This window comes from Carlito syrichta, unplaced genomic scaffold (genome assembly GCF_000164805.1).
Source record: "Carlito syrichta isolate Samal-C Ts95f unplaced genomic scaffold, Tarsius_syrichta-2.0.1 Scaffold143240, whole genome shotgun sequence".
Classification (NCBI taxonomy): Eukaryota; Metazoa; Chordata; class Mammalia; order Primates; family Tarsiidae; genus Carlito; species Carlito syrichta.
In genome coordinates this window covers 43,702-66,701 of record NW_007087336.1, presented here as the reverse complement: position 1 = coordinate 66,701, position 23,000 = coordinate 43,702, and the positions used below count along the sequence as shown (strand labels likewise).

The 23,000-nt window shown below is 41.2% G+C and overlaps 1 protein-coding gene across 9 annotated transcripts in view; it reads left to right on the top strand.

The window, feature by feature from the left end:
* PPP4R4 (protein phosphatase 4 regulatory subunit 4) overlaps window positions 1-23,000 on the top strand; it is a 72,548-nt gene that overhangs the window by 16,475 nt on the left and 33,073 nt on the right. For 2 of the 9 annotated variants that reach the window (XM_021708638.1, XM_021708639.1), the window contains exons 2-13: window positions 5,384-5,531; window positions 6,037-6,110; window positions 8,404-8,510; window positions 9,611-9,718; window positions 12,162-12,283; window positions 12,543-12,734; window positions 15,506-15,628; window positions 16,497-16,666; window positions 17,316-17,435; window positions 19,883-19,960; window positions 20,827-20,910; window positions 21,851-22,033. In XM_021708638.1, the coding sequence (XP_021564313.1) occupies window positions 5,384-5,531; window positions 6,037-6,110; window positions 8,404-8,510; window positions 9,611-9,718; window positions 12,162-12,283; window positions 12,543-12,734; window positions 15,506-15,628; window positions 16,497-16,666; window positions 17,316-17,435; window positions 19,883-19,960; window positions 20,827-20,910; window positions 21,851-22,033 (1,509 nt within the window). Of the gene's footprint in view, window positions 1-2,126; window positions 2,231-2,335; window positions 2,618-3,479; window positions 3,576-5,383; window positions 5,532-6,036; window positions 6,111-8,403; window positions 8,511-9,610; window positions 9,719-12,161; window positions 12,284-12,542; window positions 12,735-15,505; window positions 15,629-16,496; window positions 16,667-17,315; window positions 17,436-19,882; window positions 19,961-20,826; window positions 20,911-21,850; window positions 22,034-23,000 lie in introns of all 9 variants that reach the window. The other 7 variants (XM_021708641.1, XM_021708642.1, XM_021708643.1 and 4 more) reach the window with 7 other exon arrangements.

Genomic DNA, 23,000 nt, shown 5'->3' with positions numbered 1-23,000 from the left:
TCATTCGTTCTTTCTCTCGACACAGGCCACGTGTCAGTTCTCAGCAAAGGAGGTCGCCTGCCAGTGCTTCATGGTGTCTTGTACGTTTCGTCCTTTGCTCCTGTCCCAGTTTTCATGGCACGGTTCAGTTTGCGGAGTGGAAGAATGTGAGCTCCAGCGGGACTAGCACCTTGCAGCATGTGCCCAGAACATAGCTGAGCATTTGTTGTGTGTTCGTGTGTGTGTTGTCAGCCCTTGTCACTCAGAGATGTCCTTGTCTTTGATTTCTTTGCAGCTTCCCAGAACTATGATTCTGGTACTTACTGAATAACTTAGGATGAAATTAACAGTGTATTAGATTCAGAATTAGATTTTATCTGGGCTACTTTGGAGAGAGATTAGGATAGAAGATGAAAGTGTTACCTCCGACAAGGAAAAAATACCCTGTTTCTGCTTGCTGATAGAAGTTTGCCAGACTTGCCATTGCTGCTTTTTTTCTAAGAAAACACTTGATAATTTTTCTTTGAAAAATTATTGACTGTTAGACAGGGTGTGGTGGCTCATGCCTGTTATCCCAGCACTTTGGGAGGCCAAGGCGGAAGGATCACCTGAGCCCAGGAATTTGAGACTGTGGGTAGTCATGAGTGTGCAGCCTGGTTGGTGAGTGAGATCCCGACTAAAAAAAAATTTTATATATATAATTAAACATTGCTGTCATGGAGCATTTGAGATGGTTCTTTATCACTGTTGCATCCATTAAAAATGTATTCCTTTAATAAGCACATCATTTATTTGCAGAGTTTTGCATTATTTACATTTTAAGCCTAAATTATGAAATTATGCACGATTCTAGCTTACTGTGTATAAAAATGACTTAGTAGAGTGGTCCAGCTAGAAGCTCAGTTTCAAAACCACGGTCCTGAAGTTTACTTTTTGTTTGGCAGAGCATTTAGTGATGTTTGCTATGGGTATTGGCCCTTTCTTTATGGAAAGAGTTCTTCTGGAGATTTTTGTGTGTCCCTCCTCATGACCCTTGCTAACCACTGAAACGCAGATTTAAAGAAGGGTCAGGGTTTTTGTTTTGCTATTTCTGTTGGCTGTCTTCACTTGGTGTTTTCCCTCTCAGATTTGGATACTCAGCAGCCTCGAGTGAGTAAGTTCCCTCCACCCTCTCTTTCAATGTGGAATGTGGCAGTCAGGGATGGGGAGAAGAGGGAGGCGTCACGGCTAATTGGTAAAGGTGTCTGGGAGCGGACATTGCAGCTCTTCACATTTCACTGGTTTGAAGATCTCTCATAAATGCTAAGATGTTACAGTGAAAGAGCTGTTCACTGCTGGTGTTCGTCACTGAACATTCCCTCACGACCCTCAATACCCAGATATTTTATGTGTTCTGGATCGTCAGTATTTTAAATTTAGCTTCCTGTTATTTAGTTTCTAAATGGTCAGTGATACTCTCGCTATATATAATATTTTGTTTTCTTATTTTTTTTGAGTTGGAGTCCCACTCTGTCACCCAGGCTGGAGTGCGGTGGCACGCTCAGAGCCACTGCAGTCTCAACCTGCTGGGCTCCGGTGATCCTCCTGCCTCAGCCTTGCAAGTAGCGGGAACCACAGGTGCATGCCACCACACACAGCTAATTTTTAAATTTCTTGTAGAGACAAAATCTCACCAAGTTACCCATGCTGGTCTCCAACCCCTGGACTCAGGCAGTCCTGAGGATTAGTTTCAGAATGTGTAACTCTAAAATACGTTCCCATTTGGAACAAGCCAATGATTTATTTAGCGCGTCTCTATATTGTGTATTGTAAAGAGAACTCTCTTCTTAATGGACATAATGCAGGCTTATTGGAGACAGCTATTTCCCTTTTCACAGGAATGTATCATGCTGTTTTACAAAACACTTTCTTGCATCATTCATGTTAGCTAAAGAATGAATTTAAATACAGATGTGTCTAGTACATCTTCCTTCCTTGAATGGGTATAGTCTTTAAAATTTGGAAATGTGCCATTAACACGTTAATGAGATGTCTCATTTCATTTTTGAGGCGTTGAAGTTGGCATGCCAGCCATGCGGTCGTATGCGAGAGGAATAGTGACTGGCGTGAAGGCGTGTGCTTAAGCAATAGAGGAATTTACTTTTCAGTGTCTTCCAAGGTCCGTGAGGATGCACACTTATTTATCCTGAGAGTATGGATCTCACATATGTTTGTCCAGAGGGTGTGACTCTGAGGAGGAGAACACTTACTGGTAAGTATCAAACCCTTGCTGTATAATGTTTCAGAAAAATATGTTAAAAATCAGTTGATTTTTAGCAGTGATAAAATCTCTTAGTCTGTGCTGGTTTCTTAACAGTGGACAGTTCCAGATGTTGAAGTCAGCACAACAAGAGAAAAACCCAAATCCTGATAAGACTTGAGGATTTTTCGAAAATTAAGTGCAAAATAGTTGGGGCAAATGTTGCTGCGGGAGTCAAGACTAAGTAATACAGTAAGAAGATATGAAGTTGGAGAGCTTCTCGTGTGCTTCTTTTGCATAAAGTTTGCATTTGTACAAATCCAGGACTTTGAGGACTTTAAAAGGGGGCAGAGTTGTGTCTCTTGGAACCTAAAACAACAAGCTCATGTGAACCGAAATGTACATTGTGGCCCTCACAATTTATTTTAACATTTCTTTGCAAAGTCCTTTCTGTTTCTAAATAAAAGCTGTGCCTTCTGAAACCTGTAAGTGATGTATATTGGCCACATCAAATCTTTTCAAAGCGTTTTCCAAATCTAAGGTGGTTAGTGTGGAACGCGTGTTTGTTTCGAAAACAGTCAGACAAAGGGGAACAGGAAGTCTGGTTTCAGAGACCGATTGCTGCTTCTACTTTAAGCCTTCACGTGCCTTCTCTCAGCCATGAACTCTTAATTGATGGAGCTGACTGTTGGTTGGAAAGACGCGTCATGTTTGTGCATGTGATGCAAAAGTTTAGAACCAAACAAAACTCCGCCACCCTAACAGGTGATAGGTCTTCTGGGAATTAGGCATAGCATGTAAACATCGGCCACAGCCAACGCCACTGCCCTATCTTCCATGCTGCCATGGGAAGGCTCAGCAATGACTTAAGCCATCCTAAGCCATCCTTTCACACAGAGCGAATGGAAGTGCAGAATCTGTGAAGGAGGATTTCGTGCTTAGGAGTGTGTGTGGCATCTGGCAGCCAAGGGTCAGTTGGAGTTGCCAGTTATCAGTGCACTGGCCTTTCTCAAAATACCTGGCTGCTCTGAGTCGGCTTGTTCTGCCGTAGAAATCCCTGTGCTGTCCCCTGTCGTGATGCCTGGCAGTGTCCCGCCATGCCGAGTCGAGGAGTCTGGGTATATGGTCTGAATCACAGATACAGAGATGTTGGGGTAAGAGGGTGGCAGTGTGGACGCGACAGGAAGGCTTGAGGATGCATTTCTGTGTGGTCTGTTTCTACTTTGCCCTCTGTCTAATTCTGCCAATTCCTAATCTTCAGGACTCACCTCAGCATCTCCTGAAGCCACCTTTTAGGAGATGTGGAAAGTGTGTGTGAAGGGAGACAGCGTCAGGAGCAGGAAGTGTAGGTGGAAGGGTAAGCGACGTTCAGTCACCCAGCGATTACCTGCTGGAGGCTGCTGTGTGCTGGGAGGGGTCATGAAGCCTCCCTTCCAGCTGTGGGGGACCGTGGACCGGTGGGGCAAATGCCTTCACAGGGGGATGGAGCTGGGGCTGGGGCAGCTTTCGGTTTCTGGCAGGGTTGCCAGGGAAGGCCTCATTGAAAAGGCGGTATTTGGGCCGAGGCTTGGAAGAGCTCGGGGTCAGCCATGTGGAAATCCGGGAAAGGGGTTGTTGGGAGCAGGTCCCATCGGTCATTAAAAGGACTGACTTTCCCCCTGAGTGAGAATGGAGACCACTGGAGAGTTCTGAGCAGGAGAGTGACAAGACCTGACTTGTTTTGCAGAAAGACTCTCTCTAGCTGCTGTGTATAGAATGCATAGCAGAGGGACAGGGACGGAACTGGGGAGTCCGAAAGGTTATTGGAGTCATTCAGGCTGCAGACGAAGGTGGCTTAGAGTAGGGTGGTCACGGAGAGGCGACTGGTGGTCGTTCTGGGTCTGCTTTCAAGGGAGAACCTTCAGGGTTCGTTGGTCTTTCGATTGAGGGGGTGAGGGAATACGAGGAGTTGAGGGTGGCTTCAGAGTTTTGAGGCCGAGTGGTTGCCAGGCAGAGTTGTCCTTTGCCACCTATGGTTGAGGAGGATTTCGGGAGGAGCAGGTTTTGGGGTGAGATCAGCTGAAGTGTGGGCAAGGTGAGGTCCCTACTGGGTACTCCAGGGTAGTGTAGACAGGAGGCGGGAAATACCGTAGTCATGGTTTAAGTGCTTATTTTGCACAGTAAGTTGGGGGGCATGAAAGTTCTGTGTCAATGTCGTAAGTCTCTTAGGAGGATAGTGCTGTATTCACATTATGTATGTTAGTTAATAATGCAAAAAGATGAATGTTTCTAAGATCACAGACAATGAAACGTTTTTATGACTAATTCCCTATTGTCCTACTAACTTTACTATATTAGTTATAAAATAGGCATATGAAGGAAATTCCTATAATTGCCATAATTGATTGAACAAGTAATGCCTCTGCCTGCCTTTACATTGTACACACTCACACACTTCCGGAGAAGTAGAGGTAATGTCTCTGATGAGGCTTATTTAGAAAGATAGGTTTTGTTTTTCTTTTTCGTGTGTTGAAAACTAATATTCTAATGTAGGCTTTACTTCTTTTGAAAATGCATGAAGAATTTTTTAAAATGGTGAATCTCCGGAGAGGGCTGTGAATAGAATTAGGTTTCAAAAGCATATTCTTATATTTAAGAAATTCTCTTATAAAAACTGTTTACTTCATGGTAATTTATGTTCTGATTGGTTATTTAAATGAAAAAATTTATTTGCATTTGCACGCTCTTAAGTGTATCTTTTTTATAGTAGAATGTATAATGTTTAGTTTTTGAAACACAAATACAAGTAATGAAAACACACGTGGTTGTCTGAGAGTTGACATTGTAGGCAGGATGGCAAACTGTACAATACAAACAGCAAAGTAGAAATTAAAACCTATCAGAACACCTAATCTGTTTTGTGTACCACTTACAACTTCTATTCAACAAAGCACTGGAATGTCACTTTACAAATTCCCAAGATTTCATGTGGTCTGATGAGTTAATTGATGAGCTGCAGATGAATAGAGTTCTCTTAAATAAAGGAATAGAAGCACATATTTATAAAGGTCGTATGTAGTAACTGTATGGAACGTGACTGTGTTTGGTTTCTGAATGTTGGATGTTTTAAAGTGACAAGTTCTGATCTCTCATCTATGTAAATAGCACCTCTTTCTGATTATGCAGGAAGCCCTGCACGTTGCAGGCGTGGAGATGCAGTTAACGGCTGCGGTATCCTTTCTGACCATCCTACAGGAAGAAGCGGTGTCGATCCATGCATATGCCCACTCGTTTCTCCAAGTCATTCTCTTGCATCTGGAGCACAGGGACGCAGGTCAGGAGCCCGGCTTGCTAATTATGCATATGTCAGTGTTTCTTGGATGTGGCCGTGATGCTGTGTGAGTCCTGTTAACCCGACGAAGACATCTGAGTGAGGCCATGCAGCCCGGGAGTTGAACAGTGGAATCACGTAAAATAGCTGTGGCCGTCTTCTTCCAAGACCCACAGAGTTCAGGATCTTGAAAGCTGAAGACCCGTCCATTCATCTTACGATGTATACTTCTTCGATTTTTTTCTTTTATAACACTTAGGTTTGTAGTAGTATTCTGCAGCAAAAAAGCATAACTTGGTGTAAAGATACCTCATCAATGCTATTTTTTAAATGCAAAAATTTTTTGGATGTTGGCTAAGACAAAAATAATAGAGAAATTTCTTAGGATAGTAATAAAAATAATCAATTCAGTTTTATCATTAAATGCTATTGTAACTACTAATGACTGAATCGTAACTGACTTTGAAGTGAGGCATTTAATTTAGCAGGCTGTATCTGTGTCAACCAGGTGTCAGCAATGCGTGGCTGGAAACTCTTCTGTCTGTTATAGAAGTATTGCCAAGAGAAACCCTAAGGCATGAGGTAACACTGTTTTTGGTAAATACTAATAAGTAAGTCACTCTAAGGTCTTTTAAAAGTTTTTTGACAAAAAGGGCTTGTAAAAATGGATACAGTTTTTCATTCTGAAAGCAACACATGCGCATGGTACAAAATGTGAGTAATACAGAAAATGGAAGACAATAGTTCTTAGTTCTATACTTGTCCATTGGAGGTTCTGATATCTTTTGTTTCAGATTTTTTTCCTATGTATGTTTGCTGCTTGCCATATTAGTGATCATATTGAATGTATATATGGCTGTTTTTCACTTAGCATTATTTTAAATTCATTTGGTAGTAGCTGCAAAATACTTATTCAACATTTAAGCCTGTTTTCAGGCTTCAATTTTGCTTTTGAAATAAGGTATTAGCGAGGCATGGTGGTGTGCACTTGTGGTCTCAGCTATTTGGGAGGCTGAGGTGGGAGGATTGTTAGAGCTCAGAAGTTCAAGTGCAGTGAGCTATGATAATACCACTGCATTCCCACGTAGGCAACACAGCGAGGCCCTGTCTTTAAAAAATAAAAAAAAAATAAGGCATTAGTGAATATCTCTCTAGAGCTTTTCCGTTTTTCAGATAATTTCTTGAGCTGTAGCTTTCAGGAAAGTGGAATTAATGGGTCAGAGGGCCCTGATATTCTGAAGGTCCTCACTGATAATATGTGAAAATAGTTCTTCCCTCGACTTTGACCAACAACCAGTTTAATTTGCTGGACCGAAAGTGGAATGGCATTTTAATTGGAATTTTAAAAAATACTATGCTGTTGAATATTTTCCCATATATTTATATCAGTTCTTCTGTTTATTCTTTGATCCTATCCTTTGATCACTATATTTGAATAGTGCTCTTTACCTATTGCAGTTGCCAAATCTTTGTTATACTTGCAAATATTATTGCAGATACTGTTCCCAATTTGTTGTGTGCATATTAATTTTCAACACTGAACAGTTTTCAACACTGAGCCTTCTCTAAAGGCTTTAAGTAAATTAAGATGGGAGATTAGGAAAAAGTAGGAAGGAAATGTGTCTTTTAGTGAAATGATTTTGCATTCTTTGGACATTATCTCTTCAAATAATATCTGTTTATTTCTAAAAATGTCATGGTTGGAAAAATTAGCAGTGAATTGTTCTTCACTGATTTCATGAAGTGTCTTTGTCCTCATACAGTTTATTGTTCTATCCCAAAGCCAAAATACTTGCTTGAAAATGGGAAAATTTTCCAGTTGTAAGGATGTTTATATACTTGATGCCAAATATCTGGATGATTACACATATTTAAATGTTGAACATAATGGAGGCGTGTTTATTTATATTTTTTGAAGAGTAATATGCTGTAGAATGCAGTTTATTAACTCTAGAATATCATATTATTTAACATGTAGTTTTTAAATATATATTTATTTCCAGCCTTTCACTTTTAAATTATATTGATCAAATTAGCCAAATTAAATAATTTTGGCTACTTTGAGAGGAAGCAAGCCAGTTGACACTTTTATTAGCATCGTAGGATTTTAGAACTTTCAGGGATCTTAGTATGATATTTTGTAATGTTCATTTTAAGTAGATGAGATACTGGGATTGGGGGATAGAAAGCTTGTTGGGACTGGAATCAGTGTCTGGTTTGTGTAGTTTTTTTGCAACCTGTCATACTGTTGGGGTTTTTGAGTTCTGGGAGTTTAGTTTTCAAATGACAGAACTACTTAATGGAATTCACTTGAATCTGTGATATTTTTCATCCTATTAGGATAAATATAAAAATTAATCTATATGTAATAAAAATAAATTTTAGGACATCTGGTAATTAGTTTGCATTTTTCTTTTTAAAATGTATATTTCAGCCTGAAAAAATTAAACAAACATGTTTTCTTATTATTCAAGAGATGACCTAATTAGATGTCTCTTAATTTTTTTTTTCTTTTGGAAATTATGCTTATAATGACAGTGTAAGATGAAATAAAAAGATAACAAACGTGAAAAAAATAAATAAAATCTATATTTCAAAACTGTAGCTTTATCTGTGCCTAGATTGTTGCAGAATTCATCATAAACTTCAGCATTATGTTCTTGTTTTTAATTGTGTAATTTATTATCGTCTTTATCTTCAAAACTCAGAAGACAAATAAGATGATCCAGGTGCTGCAGAATCTTGCACCTCAAATTGTAATTTAGGTCCTTAAAAAATATTTAGGACATTAAAGTACTCTTTGGAGAAAATACTGACTTTCTGGCAAGAATGCATGTAACTTTGTGAATGTGTTCTCTAAATCTTTTCTCTTTAGATTTTGAATCCACTTGTTTCCAAGGCACAACTTTCCCAAACAGTTCAGTCTCGTTTGGTTAGTTGTAAAATTTTGGGAAAACTGACCAACAAATTTGATGCCCATATGTGAGTATTTGCATATAATTTTTGTCTGTTTGTTAAACTGATTTAAATGTGTAATGACCATATGAGTAACACTTACATTTGTATTATTACATACTGCATACAGGCTTATTTTAACCAAGCAGCTTTAACTTTGCAGGATCTTCAGATAGAAGTCTACTTGTTTAGATGCATTTCTTCACACTCCCATGATTTTTTGAACTTGATAAAGTTTACTGTTTTCCTTTTTTTTTTTTTGGAGTTGGAGTCTCACTCTGTCGCCCAGATTGGAGTGCAGTGGCCGCTCCTGGCCACCGCAGCCTCGACTTGCTGTGCTCTGGCGATCCTTCTGCCTCAGCCTTCCAAGTAACCGGAATTACAGGCATGCACTACCATGCCCGGCTGATTTTTTGATTTATTGTAGAGGTGAGGTCTCGCTGCCCAGGCAGGTCTCGAACCCGCAGGCTCAGGCCATCCACTCACCTCAGCCTCCCAAAGGCGTGGGATTACAGGCTGAGCCACCGAGCCCGGCTTACTGTTTTCCTTTTTATCTTAGTCTTCCCCATCCCATACCGAGTGTACTTTTGAGATGAAATGGCATTATCTTACACACTTCCAAAATTGGTAAACATAGCATAAAATAAGATTTCTGATTTCTTACATTATTGTTACAATTTTATTTTGAACAATGTCTCTTACTTGTTTTGAGGTTTTAGCATGTCTAGGATGTATGTACTACTCTTTGCCCAGATGACGAATACCAAGTGGAAAGAATGAAATGTCATGTAATTAGGACACAAGTAGACTATTCAGCTGAAGAGTCTTTAGCTGATGTTTACTGGAAGCGGACATTTTACTGCAGCAGCATTTTATCTTGGCTGTCGACGTTTAACTGCCAATCCAGAATTAGCCATTATTCTAAAAAGATCCCGTCTATACCTAACTTAAAAGTAGCCACTGATAACATCCAAATTGAATAACCTACATTGTATGCGATAATGTTTTTTATGAAAGTGTATTTGTTGTTATTAAGGTAAGGTAAGATTTTAATGATAATTGCTTGAAAATAGTAATTATTCTGATGCACTCATCCACTTGCATCTTTGTTTCCTTCCCTCCCTCAGCATTAAAAGAGAAATACTTCCCCTGGTAAAATCACTCTGTCAAGATGTAGAATATGAAGTGCGATCTTGTATGTGCCGGCAACTAGAAAATATAGCACAGGGCATTGGGTAGGTATACTTTCAATTCCATCGAAAGAATACACTTTACGCGATCTTTAAAAAGGGCCATAGCAAGGACCTCCCATGTGTCTGGATTAAGAGAGATAAAGGGACATATGTTTATCATGGTGATAAGCATTCAGTTAATGCTAATTTCCTGTTCACCTCCGTGAAACACCTGCTTCCAGGAAGGGAAGATGCGCCGTCATTAACCATGCTTGGATGTAGTTGCAGCGTTGCTTTTGACTCCTCATTCCTTGACTGTATTATCGGGTCATTTCAGAGGCCTTGCTCTTCTGTATCTGTGGGGGCTGGATTCCAGGGCCTCCCTCGGGTTCCCACATCGAAGGGTGCTCCAGGCCTGGACGGAAAGCTGTACTGTTTGCTTGTAACTTACTTGCATCCTCCCATATACTTTGAAGCATCCCTAGATACTTATCATGCCATGTAAATAGGTATTGTACTGCATTGTTTCGGAACGTTGATGAGGACAAAGTCTGTGCGTGTTCAGTACAAAGCAGCTTTTTGGTTAGTGTTTGTGTCCGTGGTTGGCCGGCTCCGTGAATGCAGAAGCCCTGGGCATGGGGACAGCACGGCTCTGCGGGGAGGCTTTCTGTGCCTCGCGCACCTAGGCTTCTCCTCTCTGCCTTGCTCCTAGTTGTTTGCGTGCGTGAGGCTCAGGAGGAGCGGCCTAGGGCAGCCATCAGAACACACTCGGGGGATGGTTGTGTGCGCTGTCCTGGGCCCACCTTGCCAAGCAGGTTGTAAGTATTGTGTTGGAAGCGTAACACAATGAACAAAATGAAAGGGTTATTAGTGGTGTTTCTTTTCATTGTTAATACCCGAGATAATTAAGTTGAATTTGCATCATTCTAACATGCTTTGTAATAAGTTCTCTGGGTAAGATTGAATGGAGATAACTTTTGACTGTAAATAGAGATTAAATTCTTTTTTTTTGAGTTAGGGCCTCATTCTTTTGTCCAGGGTGGCGTACAGTGGCACAGTCATGTCTCACTGTAGCCTCAAACTCTTGGGCTCAGGCAATGCTCCCTCCTCAGCTTCCCAGGTGGCTGGGACTGCAGACTCATGTGCCACCATGCCTGGCTAATTTTTTTATTTTTTGTAGAGGTGAAGTCTCGTTATGTTGCCTAGGCTGGTCTCAAACTCCTGTGCTCAAGCAGTGCTCCCGCCTCAGCCTCCCAAGTGCTGAGATTACAGGTGTGAGTCATCACAGCTGGCTGAAATTCTTTATCTTAATCTTTTAATAAGGTCAAGTATTTCAGTGAGTATACAAATATAATCCGAGCAAGATTTATATGAAATGCATTTTTACAACCTTTGAATATGCTTTGTCAAACAGATGCTCATTTGTGGCATCTGTCTGATGAATATTTGTGAACTGATAATGCTAGTGTCTGTTATCTGTATGATCTAGATTAATCTCTTAAAAACATTTCTCTGGCTCTCCGGTCGCTCCATTTCTTGGCTTTGAACTGTGCTGTCTAATATGGTAACCACTGGCCACATGTGGCTATTTAAGTTTAAATTAAGTAAAAGTAAAGAAAATCAAAACTTTGGTCTCTCAGTCATCCTACACTTTAATGCTCAGTAGCCACATGTGGCTACCCTGTTGGACGGCGCAGATTATAAACCTTCCCATCACTGAAGAAAGTTCTGCTTGACTGACAGCATCACCTTCAAGTCGTGGAGCTTTGCCCTGCATTTTGTTAGGGTTTCCACAGCTCTGAATGGCATTCTTGGACTCTGTAAATGCCTTATGTCAATTATGATTGATGCTGTCTCCCATCTATATCCAAGAAAGCGGACCACATCCTAAGCCTCTCTTTTATCAGTTTGTCTCTGCAATGACATCTTACCATGAGGAATAAGTAGAAACTAAGTGTTGAATAAGAACTATGTGTGACTGTATATAAATATTATTACATTCCCTACAAGCATTTACATTTTGTGTTATTCTTTTAGCAGAATTCTAGGATCATGGATCATCTTCTAGACAGAAATTAGTCTTGTGATGTTTTAGGTGAATAGAAAGATAACTTATGTCTGAAATCTAGATAAAAAGATTTTATTTGGGTTTCTACAGTTACTATTGATTAAGTTTTTCTAATTAGTCCAGATCATCGACTGCAGTTGCTTAAAAGTGAAAACTGTATTAAAATTTATAAAATTTCATATAAACTCCTAATTATTACAGTCTCTGTAGGTAGCAGTATTATACTGGGGGAAGTAGATTTTATTTTAAAATTACAGTTAACGTTTCCTTTTGTGTATGGAATGCTTTCCCAACCAGACTGCAGGGTCCTGAGAACAGGAGCAGTACCTTCGTGGTTTTTCACATTTTCTGCAGCACTGGCCTCATCGCTTGTTTTTAGTAAGGTCCTGCTACACATGCATTGATCGGATGTATTTTATTTTATTGTTTATTGTGCAGGACAGAACTTACCAAAAGTGTGGTGCTGCCTGAGTTAATAGAGCTCTCCAGAGATGAAGGCAGCAGTGTGCGACTTGCAGCTTTTGAGACGCTGGTTAACCTGCTGGACGTATTTGATACAGGTAAACCTTCACTTGGGCACATCTTGGCTTCTGAGAGTAGTGTTTCCCCATGTTTTGTAGTACTAGGACGGCGTAAATGCAGAGTTGGAATTTTTATGCCAGGTTGGATGGTAAGTGTTCAGCCTGCATTCTCTCTCTCTCTCTCTCTCTCTCTCTCTCTCTCTCTCTCTCTCTCATTCTTTCTCTCTCATTCTTTCTCTCTTGGTGTTTTCTCTGCCTCTAGTGTCTTATTCCTTTCTCCTCTGTGTTGCTATAACAGAATACCGGAGACCGGATACCTTCAGGATGTTTCTGGAGACTGGGAGTTTCAAGGGCGGGTGGCCTCAGCTGGCTGGCTTCTGCCAAAGGCCTTGGAGAAGCGGAGTGGAAGTGGGTTTGCAAAGGGAGAGAGAACAAAAGAGGCTGGCCTGCTCGATAACAAGCTTCTTTCCCAAGAGTAACCCCATCCCAGGTGGGCTCATCTGGTCTCTGAGAAAGAAAAGTCACCGGACACCACAGGGAAGTCACCAGTTCACCCAGGAGGGCGGAGCCAAATGGGTCCCCAACTCTGAAAGCTTCCGCCTCCCAACACTGGTACCCTGGGGCCAAGCCTCCCCGTGGATTTTGGTGGGGACAAGTCACATTCAAACTATAGTACATGGCCTGCAGGGTCAATATCTCTTTTCTCTCATCAAAATTTTACTGACTCGTGTTTAGGGCTAATAGTTTGACTCTGACACTTTCAACTAATGGATGTTGAGACAGATTCTGACAAAATCATTGTCTAAGTGAATTTCCTCTCTTGGATAATTTTTTTCTTATTTGGGATCTCCGTGTGTTGTCCAGGCTGGAGTAAAGTGGCATGCTCGTGGCCTACCATAGTCTTAAACTCCTGGGCTCTGGTGATCCTTCCCTTTCACGTGGGGCTACAGGTACATGCCACCATGCCTGGCTAATGTTTTGATTTTTTTTTGTAGAGACGAGGTCTTGCTATTTTGCAAGGGCTGGTCTCGAGCTCCCGGCTCAAAACCGTCCTCCAGCCTTGGCCTTCCAGAGTGCTGGGATTACAGGCATGAGCCACCATACCTGGCCAATAGTATTTTAGCACTGGCAATCTCACGGCCACAGAAAGACATTTGGGATGGGGTGTTTGAGTGGGAGGAGGCACGGAGGTGTCTCTTAGTGTTGTGTAAGTCTAGTTGCAAGGGCAGCGACTGCTCTGCTGCGTGTATGACTCGGCTGACGCTGGGCCTTAGTGTATCGGTAACAGTTGCCATTTTGGTAGTCCGTGGTCCTTGGGTGCCACGTTCAGTTCTGCAACTGTGGGCTTGCGTTTGCCGGGACTGCCCGCATGCCCACATTCTGTCTGAAGTGAGAGAGCCTCTTCAAGATGCCTGTAACATGGACAGTCACTGTGTGTGGATTTTGCAGAGCAGTTGTAACTAAGCATTCAAAATCAAGCCAAAATCGAACCGGGAGGGCAGAAACTGCCGGCCTGCCGAGTGCGCGAACGACTCTTCTTGCTGCTCTCAGCGGGGCCCCTCCGACTCCGGCAGAGACCTCGGTGTTGTCCTCCATCTCTCCCCTCCGCCCACACTCTCGCCCAGTCTGGGCCTGCTTGTGTCCGCGGCTCCTTCCTGCCGTCCTGCCATCCTCCCGTCCTTCCTGCAGCGATGCTCTGGTCCCGCTGACGTGGTGCTCGCTCCCCCCCATGCCTCCAGCCCTCCACGCGCTTGCTCTCTCCCTGTTGTTCTCTTCCCTCTGTTTTTCTTCCAGCCGTCTTCGTCTGCTTTCGTGCCCAGTTTTCAGATGGAGTTTTTTCTCTGAGTTGTTTCCAAATCTCCCATATCAGGGGTTGGCAAACTATGGCTTTTGGGTCAAATCTGGCCTGCCACCTCTTTTGTAAATCAAGTGTGTTGAAGCAGAGCCGTGATCATTTGTTCGTATCTTGTCTGTGGCTGTTTTTGTGCTGTAGGGACAGACAGCCTGAAAAGCCTAGACCATTTGCAAAAAAGATTGTAAATACCTGCCTTATACCAACTATTAAAACAGCAATCACAGTATCGTTTGATATTTTTTGGGATGGCATCTTTGCTGGTTAGAGTTTCTCGAGTTCAGAGACCACTGTTTATTCTTCTTTCTACTTCTGTTTTGTTATAATGGTGGTTTTATCAGAAGTCCAAGAAATGTTAAATGACCATTATTTAGTAAAAACAGATATGATACTGAAATGCTATAATAGTACTAATAATATTGATAAACCTGCTACAGCACTTTATTTACTTGATATTATCAGTAAATAAACTAGTAATTTATTTCTGAAAACTTAAGCAAACTGGGAAATTTGGAAAGTATTTAAAATTGAGACTTAAATATTGCCAGTATATCAGACTCTTATGGCTTAAGCAGACGTACTCATGGACTCAATTAACTTTTTAAAGAGGAGTCACCCAAGAAGTAAAAATGATGAAATTCGGTACTCAGAGCATATTATAAGCCAAGTTAATTTTAGTAAAAAATGCAATGGAAAAATGGGCTTAGCGGCCTCACGGTGGGGGACACTGTAAAGGGGAAAGAGCAGGCTTCCCGTGCCTGCTGCTCCTCTGTTTATTAATGGTGTCGGGCTGCTTTTAGTTACTCAGATTCAGAACCTCAGCCATCCTAACTCTTTGGTTTGCAATCCTGCTTCATATTCTATTTCCAGTGGTCCACAGGAAGTGGAGACCCCTTAGCCTGACATTCAAATTTGTTTTTTTCCCTTTCCTTTTCTTTTTTTTTTTTTTTTTTGAGTCAGAGTCTCACTCTGTCACTCAGACTGGAGTGCTGGGCTGGGGCATGCTCTCGCCACCACAGCCTTCTACCTGCTGGGCTCAGATGATCCTTCTGCCTCAGCCTTCCAAGTAGCTGGAGCCACAGGTGCGCGCTCTCACGCCTGGCTAATTTTTAAAAATTTTTTAATTGTAGGGACGAAGTCTCACCGAGTTGTCCAGGCTGGTCTTGAATCCCTGAGCTCAGGCATCCTCTCGCTTCCACCTCCACTGGCGTGAGCCACTGCACTGGCCTGACATTCAAGGTTTTTCCCTCTTATCTCTTCTTCACCACTTACATCATCATCACTGTTGTCAGTATTTTCTAATACTCTGAGGCTAACTTAGTATTTTTTTTCCTGGAACTTGGTTGTGTTTCTACATGTGCAGTTTAGGCAACCATCTAAAGTATGTATTGTTTTGTTTTGTTTTTCAGATGACAGAAGTCAAACTATACTTCCATTAGTGAAATCATTCTGTGAAAAATCTTTCAAAGCAGACGAATCCATTCTTATTTCTTTATCTTTCCATTTAGGAAAACTATGCCATGGACTGTATGGTATGCTATATCCTAAGAATTTCAAGATAATTTTTCCTTTTTCCTTCTGCCTTGGCCATTAAACTTCGACTCTTTAGTTGTAAAACCTATCTTTTAAGTGTATAAAATCTTATGAGATCTTAGAATTTCAATAACATAATTTGGAGCACATTTAGGAATAGCTTTTTCATTTTAGGAGTAGAATCTATTTCATAGAACAGTGGCAGAGTAAGCATAGCGCTTTAAATTTCTGAATATGTTACATTTACTTATTAGTTGGCATGTAATAATAGAAGCTCAGGGATATTAACGATTGGTGTGTAGTAAGTATACCTCTATTAGCCATTTGTTAAATCATTTTGTCATGTGAAAAGTTCAGCTTAGGATGTACAATAATCCCACAACTCTTGGCATTTTGAACATGTTACTTAGCTCTTAGCTTACTATAATAATGTGAGAATTAAGTTATAAGTGTCTAGCTTATTAACACATTTTCTACATGTGGATTGTAGGCATTTAGTAAACTGTTGAACTGTTTTAGCTTTTAATAATGGATTATGAATTCCTAGCTCCTTGAGATAGTTAATGAATGTGGAACCATTTCATTGATCAAAAGTACTTTGAATTTACTTGAGTGTCTTTCAGATTCGATTTTTTGAGCTTCTTCCTTGCAAACGCATTCATGAGCACACACACATGTTTTCTGCAGACTGTTTTAGGATACTTACTATAAGTAAATACCAGTATGCATAAATGACCACAGTGTTGTTATTTTAGTGACTTGTTAGTGATCTAAGTATTTGGTTCCAGTGATGTTTTAATTATACTTTGGTTTTTTGATTTTTGTCTTCAATTGAAATGTTGAGCATAGGTTTTACTTTTTTTTAAGGAATTTTTACTCCAGACCAACACTTGAGATTTTTGGAGTTTTATAAAAAACTTTGTACATTGGGTTTGCAACAAGAAAATGGACACAATGATAACCAGATTCCTCCCCAAATCCTAGAGCAGGAGAAGAAATATATTTCAGTACGGAAGAACTGTGCTTATAACTTTCCGGTAATAAATACATATTTACATTTACTGAATATCTGATTCTAACTGTAAAATATGTGAATAGATAACTTTAAAAATATTGCCATGTTTGACATTTGCTTCTTAGAATTATGTCTGGCATACATAGTAGGTATTGAGTAAACATTGTGAAATTTTTATTTTTCTCTGTTTATAAATTAGAATTACGTGCATGCATTTAGGCCTTCCAAATATTATTTCTAATTCAATTACAATTCAGGCTAGGCGCAGTGGCTCAAGTCGGTAATCCTAGCACTTCGAAAAGCGAAGGCGAGAGGATTGCCTAAGCTCAGGGGCTCGAGACCAGCCTGGGCAATTTGGTGAGACCTTGTCTCTACAATAAATAAACAAATAAGCCAGGCGTGAGTAGTTTCAGCTACTTGGAAAGCTGAGGCAGAAGGATCGCCTGAGCCCAGCAGGTTGAGGCTGCAGTGGCCGGGAGCAGCCACTGTACTCCAGTCTGGGCGACAGAGTGAGACTCCAACTCAAAAAAAATTTTTTTTTTTTTACAAAAAATTTGCTTACATTGAAATCAGAGAACATGATTTCAAGTAAGCAAATTGATGACAACATCGGGTATTGATGTATGATTTTTTTCTCCTTCCCACTCATCTCTCCCTTTCAACTCTTCCAGGCCATGATTGTTTTTGTGGATCCTAAAAACTTCCACCTGGAGCTGTATCCCACCTTCTTCTGCCTTTGTCATGACCCTGAAGTTCCAGTCCGATACACAATTGCTATTTGCTTTTACGAAGTAAGTCTGAAGAGTCGATACCACTTCACCTTTGTGGTTAATCCTGCCTGTGCGTGCTAGATGATGTTTTGGTATTTTGTCTCTTCTGGCTTATAGATTTATTATAAGACACAGACGTCATATCTTCTGAGGGTTCTAGTTTTAAATCTTGTTTTAAAGTTTCCATATTTTTCTTTCTTTAGTGTGTTTGCAGAATCCATTTCAATAAATGCATTATGTTCGTGCATTCTTGTAATAACATGCTCATTTGGCATACGAATTGCCAGTTGTGCTGAATATGAGCTGCAGATTTGGAAGTAAAACCGTTTTTGCGTGCTTTACTGTATTTACACTTAACTTTGCACCTAAACTTAAGCTCTTGAGAACAAATGGAAACTTGAGACACGTTATTGGTTTTTCCTACCAATGTAGATTCTGCTATTATAACTCTCCATAAATTAAGAGCAAAAGTGAATTTAAACTTTTATGGTGAACATAACTAACTTTTTAGCCCTTGAATTTGAAATTTGGAGCTTGTTTCTTGGATGATCGCAGGAAGCATATGTATGTTGTTATTGCGATAAATGTGTGTGAGCTATAACGTGTCACCCAGGGTTTCGGCTTCTTCCCTGCACTGTGTTCCTGCGTTGAAGAGCACTGCTAGCTGGGCCAGAGGTATGCAGGGCACCCGTGGCAGCACTGTACGTGTTACTTAAGATTCTTTTGGCAACTGATGGTAGTCTTGACTTCTTTAAAGGACATTTTTTTCTGGTATGAATGAAATGTATATTTATTGTACAAAATCTAGGAAATATTCCCGTTACGTTGCGGGATCATTACTTAAAATATTTCTAGTGTTGCACAATTATATCATCTTTGTAAATATACCTGTAGAAATCTGCGTTTGGGGTGGGCTCGATGGCTCAGGCTGTCATCCCAGCATGTTGAGAGGCCGAGGCACATGGATTGCCTGAGCCCGCGGGTTGGAGACCAGCCTGGGCAACTTGGTGAGACCGTGTCTCTACAATAAATCAAAAACCAGCCGGATGTGGTAGTGTGTCCCTATAGTTCGGGCTCCTTGGAAGGCTGAGGCGGAAAGATCACTGGAGTCCAGCAGGTCGAGACTGGGCTGGTTGTGAGTGTGCCACTGCACTCCAGCCTGGCGACGGAGTGAGACTCCAACTAAAAAAAAAAAAAGAAATCTCCTTTTGGACGAGAGGACAGGGCACAGGACACTGGCCAGCTGAGCAGCATATTCACCTCCCAGAGGCCTCCCGCGGTCACTTGGGCTTGGTTACTATGTGCGTGTGTGTGTGTTAGGTCTGGTCTCCAGAGAGAGGGCACTGCACAAGGTTGGAGTCCAAGAGTGCTGTATTTATGCAGCATTGGATTCCTGTGTATGTTTATTCCAGTCCATCACTTTCATATTTCGTTTTTATGCTTTAGAGTAGATATAATTCAGCACCGTGTAAGTATGGTATGCATATGGAAATGTATAAGAGAATACAAAATGATTTTGTCAGTTGGTGATCATTGAACTGCTTGTTTCCTGGGTGGCCAGTTTCCGTGTTCTCACAGTCAGGTCATGTAGGTAGACTGGGAATGATATTTATTCCATACAATGAAAGATTAGTATGGGTTTTTCCTTTTAAGTAATGAAAATCCACTGGGGGATTTGAATTTTTCTAACAGTGTTAATGTTAGATTCTGATAATTGCTGTATTATATCCTGCATTTATTCTTATTTTTCAGACAAATATTATTTTGAAAATATTTTCAATAAGTCAAAAACGATCTTGTTAGAGCAAAATATTTTAAAACACTTTCGTTATCCAGGAACTTTCTTTTTTTCCAAATAAAACTTTACTCAAGTTCAGTATGTTTCAAAAGAAAATGAAGTAGAAACCAGTGAATTCACCATTGTAGACTCTGAGTTTGTCTGTGGGGAGGGGAGAATGCTTGTTTACAAGGGGAACTGGGTTATTCCGGACTCTTCCGACTCCTCTCACGCTGCTTAAAGTCTTGGATGAGCAAAGGAGAGTGCTTGGCCCCTCAGGAGTTACTCCCACCCTGGCGTCTCCTGGGGAAGCGCTGAGCCGGTGTGAGGACTAGCGTGCCTGGGGCACCCGCAAGGCCCTGCTGGCAGTTCGAGTCCTGGGGACGTCCTTGGGGTCCCGCTGGGTTGGTGTGAAAGGGAAGGCCGTGGGGAACGCCAGCTCTCTGCACTTCCTCACCCCTGGGCTGCTTTCCCGCCCTCAGGTGTCCATCCCCTCTAGCCTGTGAGCAAGCAGGCTAAAAAGCCAGTAATGAATGCAACTGATTCTTCTAGAATCTAATTTTGTGTTTGTGTCAAGGCCTGGATTTTAGTTTAGAAGTGTCCAACAATGGTGTATTTTTAAAAATTATTAATTTTAACTTGTATCTGTCTAGTAGTCTCAGTTCTGAGATACGTTGTTACTACATTTTAGGTGTCTAAGCTTCTGAATTCTGGAGTATATTTAATACATAAAGAACTAATAACATTATTACAAGACGAATCACTGGAGGTAATGTTTTCTTACTCTTTGGTTTTTCGTTCTTTTATGTTAAGGCTAAATATATCAGTGCCCTTTCCCCTGCTTCTTGGGAATTATGTGAACTCTTTCAGCTGACTAGCCCCAAAAACTTCAAATTGGTGTACCATTATATCATGGATAGGAAATTAGGAGCATCTTTAAGCATTAGGTTTTAAAATGTGCTCAGTTAAAAAATTTAGCATGTTTATGTTTATTAAGAAAAGTTTAGGAAGTACTGAAAAGTAGACAGATAATAGTACCTTTTTCCATCACTGCTATTATTTTCTGTATTCTTCCATTTTCTACTTATCTATATAGCAGTTATTCTGTTTGTTCTATTTAAAGGTTTTTATTTTGTACAGTTGTAATCATATATTTTACGTGTTTTTTCCTCTTAGTATTGTTTGAGGAGTATTTTACCATCTAGTATGTACTCGTGAAGACTTTGAAATAGTTTGACACAGCATTAGGTCTATCCCAGACACCTAAGTGACTACTAGCTTGCCAAAGTTCAGTTTGTCAATATTTTGATATAACTGAGGATATGGTCTGATTTGAACTACCATTAAAAATCGGGAAGCAGTTTTTGAGCATGTTAGCTTCGTAGAAGTGGCTGGCTAATCCTCAGACTGTTTGAATATTGTCAAGAGGCAAGTACACTGATTTCAAAACGTAATCAAGGCAGATGATTATGTTTGTAAGACTTTGCAGCACAAAGATGGCAGAATAAGAAAATAGAAAGCCAGAAATATTGTTTGGTTATAAAAAAACACTGTTACTGGAATTGGCATGTGGCATTAAATAAACTAGAAAGATACCATAATCACTGTGTGATTCATACATATCTCTTTTAAAAGGTACTAGATGCTCTTATAGATCATCTTCCAGAAATCTTGGAACTTATGTCTACTGGTGGAGAAAGCAGTGTTCAAGAAAATAAGGTAACTTCCATCTCCCAAAAATGTTTCTGACCTTTGTAAATATAAGCTACTCTGCCAGGCCTTTGTGAGGAAGCGGTGAAAGAATGTTTAGAAAATATTTACAATGGTACATGGCAGCAGTTAAAGTCTGCTGGGGTTGGAGCAGCTCGAGTTTCCTCTACAGTTTTTGTTTTTTTTTTTTTTGAGTTGGAATCTCACTCTGTCACCCAGGCTGGAGTGCAGTGGCACACTGCTCATGGCCACTGCTGCCTCAACCTGCTGGGCTCCGGCGATCCTTCTGCCTCTCCCTCCAAGTACCTGGAACTACAGGCATGTGCCACCATGCCCGGCTAATTTTTGATTTATTGTAGGGATGAGGACTCGCTAAGTTGCCCGGGCTGGTCTTGAACCCACAGGCTCCGGCAATCCTCTCGCCTTGGCCTCTCAACGTGTTGGGGTTATAGATGTGAGCCACCGCGCCTGGCCTTTCTCTACAATTTCTACATTGACACTTCTGGCATTACCTTGATTTTTATTTTTTGCCTTTGGTGTTTATATCCATATTTTTGTTTTCATTAGCATTAATTATTGTTCTAAGAATAGCAAATAGCAAGGACAAAGGGTAGGAATTTAGAAGGTCAAAGCTTCCTGACAGTGATGATATATAACACATTTTGCTTCGGTTGGAAGAGTTGCCGTGGCTGTCAGTCTGACAGGAAGAATGACGAGTCTTCGTCTCTGTTTCAAATTTCGGTTTTTGGGAACTGTCCATTTTTACTTACGGATTTGCAAAAGGAGTATTTTATTTCACCAGATAATTATCTTCCTGTGGCAACTGAGTTGCCTCCTACACTCGGAAATGACGAGCGTGCTCCTCTTCAGTGTGTGATGAGACTGAATAATTTTACTGAGTTCTGCAGTAAATTTAGCTGTAATTGATCCTCGTGGTGTTTCTTTCCAGTTATCCTCTCTGCCCGACTTGATTCCCGCACTCACAGCGGCTGAACAGCGAGCTGCAGCCTCTTTAAAATGGAGAACTCACGAGAAGCTGCTACAGAAATATGCCTGTCTGCCACACGTTATTTCAAGCGATCAGATTTATTATCGTTTCTTACAAAGAATGTTCACAATCGTGATGACAAACGTGAGCTCAGTATCTTCCGTCTTACTCTTTGGAACAGGCTCGCCACGTCTCAGAATGGCAGAGCAGACTCAGCCCCTGCCCTTCTGCCCAGAGCGCTGTCGCCTTCCCGGTCCCTAGCGGGAACGCAGGGCTCCTTTGTTCCTCCCCGCTCTCCCCACGTGTCTTCTGCCTAGCTGGAGAGAGGTGTGAGCGGGGTGCTTGCCCTTGCCCTTGCCCAGGGTTTGTACACTGCTGGGAGAGGACAAGCAGCCTCACCACACCCTTGGTGGAGCTCCTCTTCCGAGGGAGGGTGCGGGGCTCAGTGGTCTCCACGCAGAAGACCTTGGCCCTGAGCTCACCTTGGAGGCAGCCACAGCCCCAGTCGTGCTGTTTTGCCGCAGCGTCCTTTAAGCTGCTTTTAGTCGTCTGGCTGCTTTTGTAGGGCCTGAAGGGCGGCTGTGGACCCCTGAAGTGGATGCCAGAACATGGATGCCCTGCTGTTGATAACCCTGTAACTGGGGTCAAAAAGAAAAAAAAAAGACTCCTTTTCCCAAACGAGGTGGTGCTCAGACCTTCCCATAAAACTGCTTGCCTACTTTTTTCACAAAAAATTTCCAGCGAATTGTTTAATTGACAGTTAATGTGACATTTGATATTACTCTGTTATTTACGACTTAAGGAAAAAAGTAATAGGCCTGCATTTTGTTAACTAGACCCCTGTGTGTGTATTTCACACATCAAAGGAAAACCGAGGGCTTGGAAGTGATGTCGTGTATGTGACCATCGTAAAAAGTCAGTTTGCCAACCATAATTTCTTGCCAGTTCTCCACTTTATAGCATGAATGTACCACATAGGACGTTTCACATAGATTTGAGCAGGTTTGTTAATTGTGTTCAGCAACTCCTTACCTGGGCGCCTACTACGTGTCAGGCACTGTTCTCAGAGCTGTGGGCGTAGGAGAGACAAAACGCATGGCGTGCTGCTCAA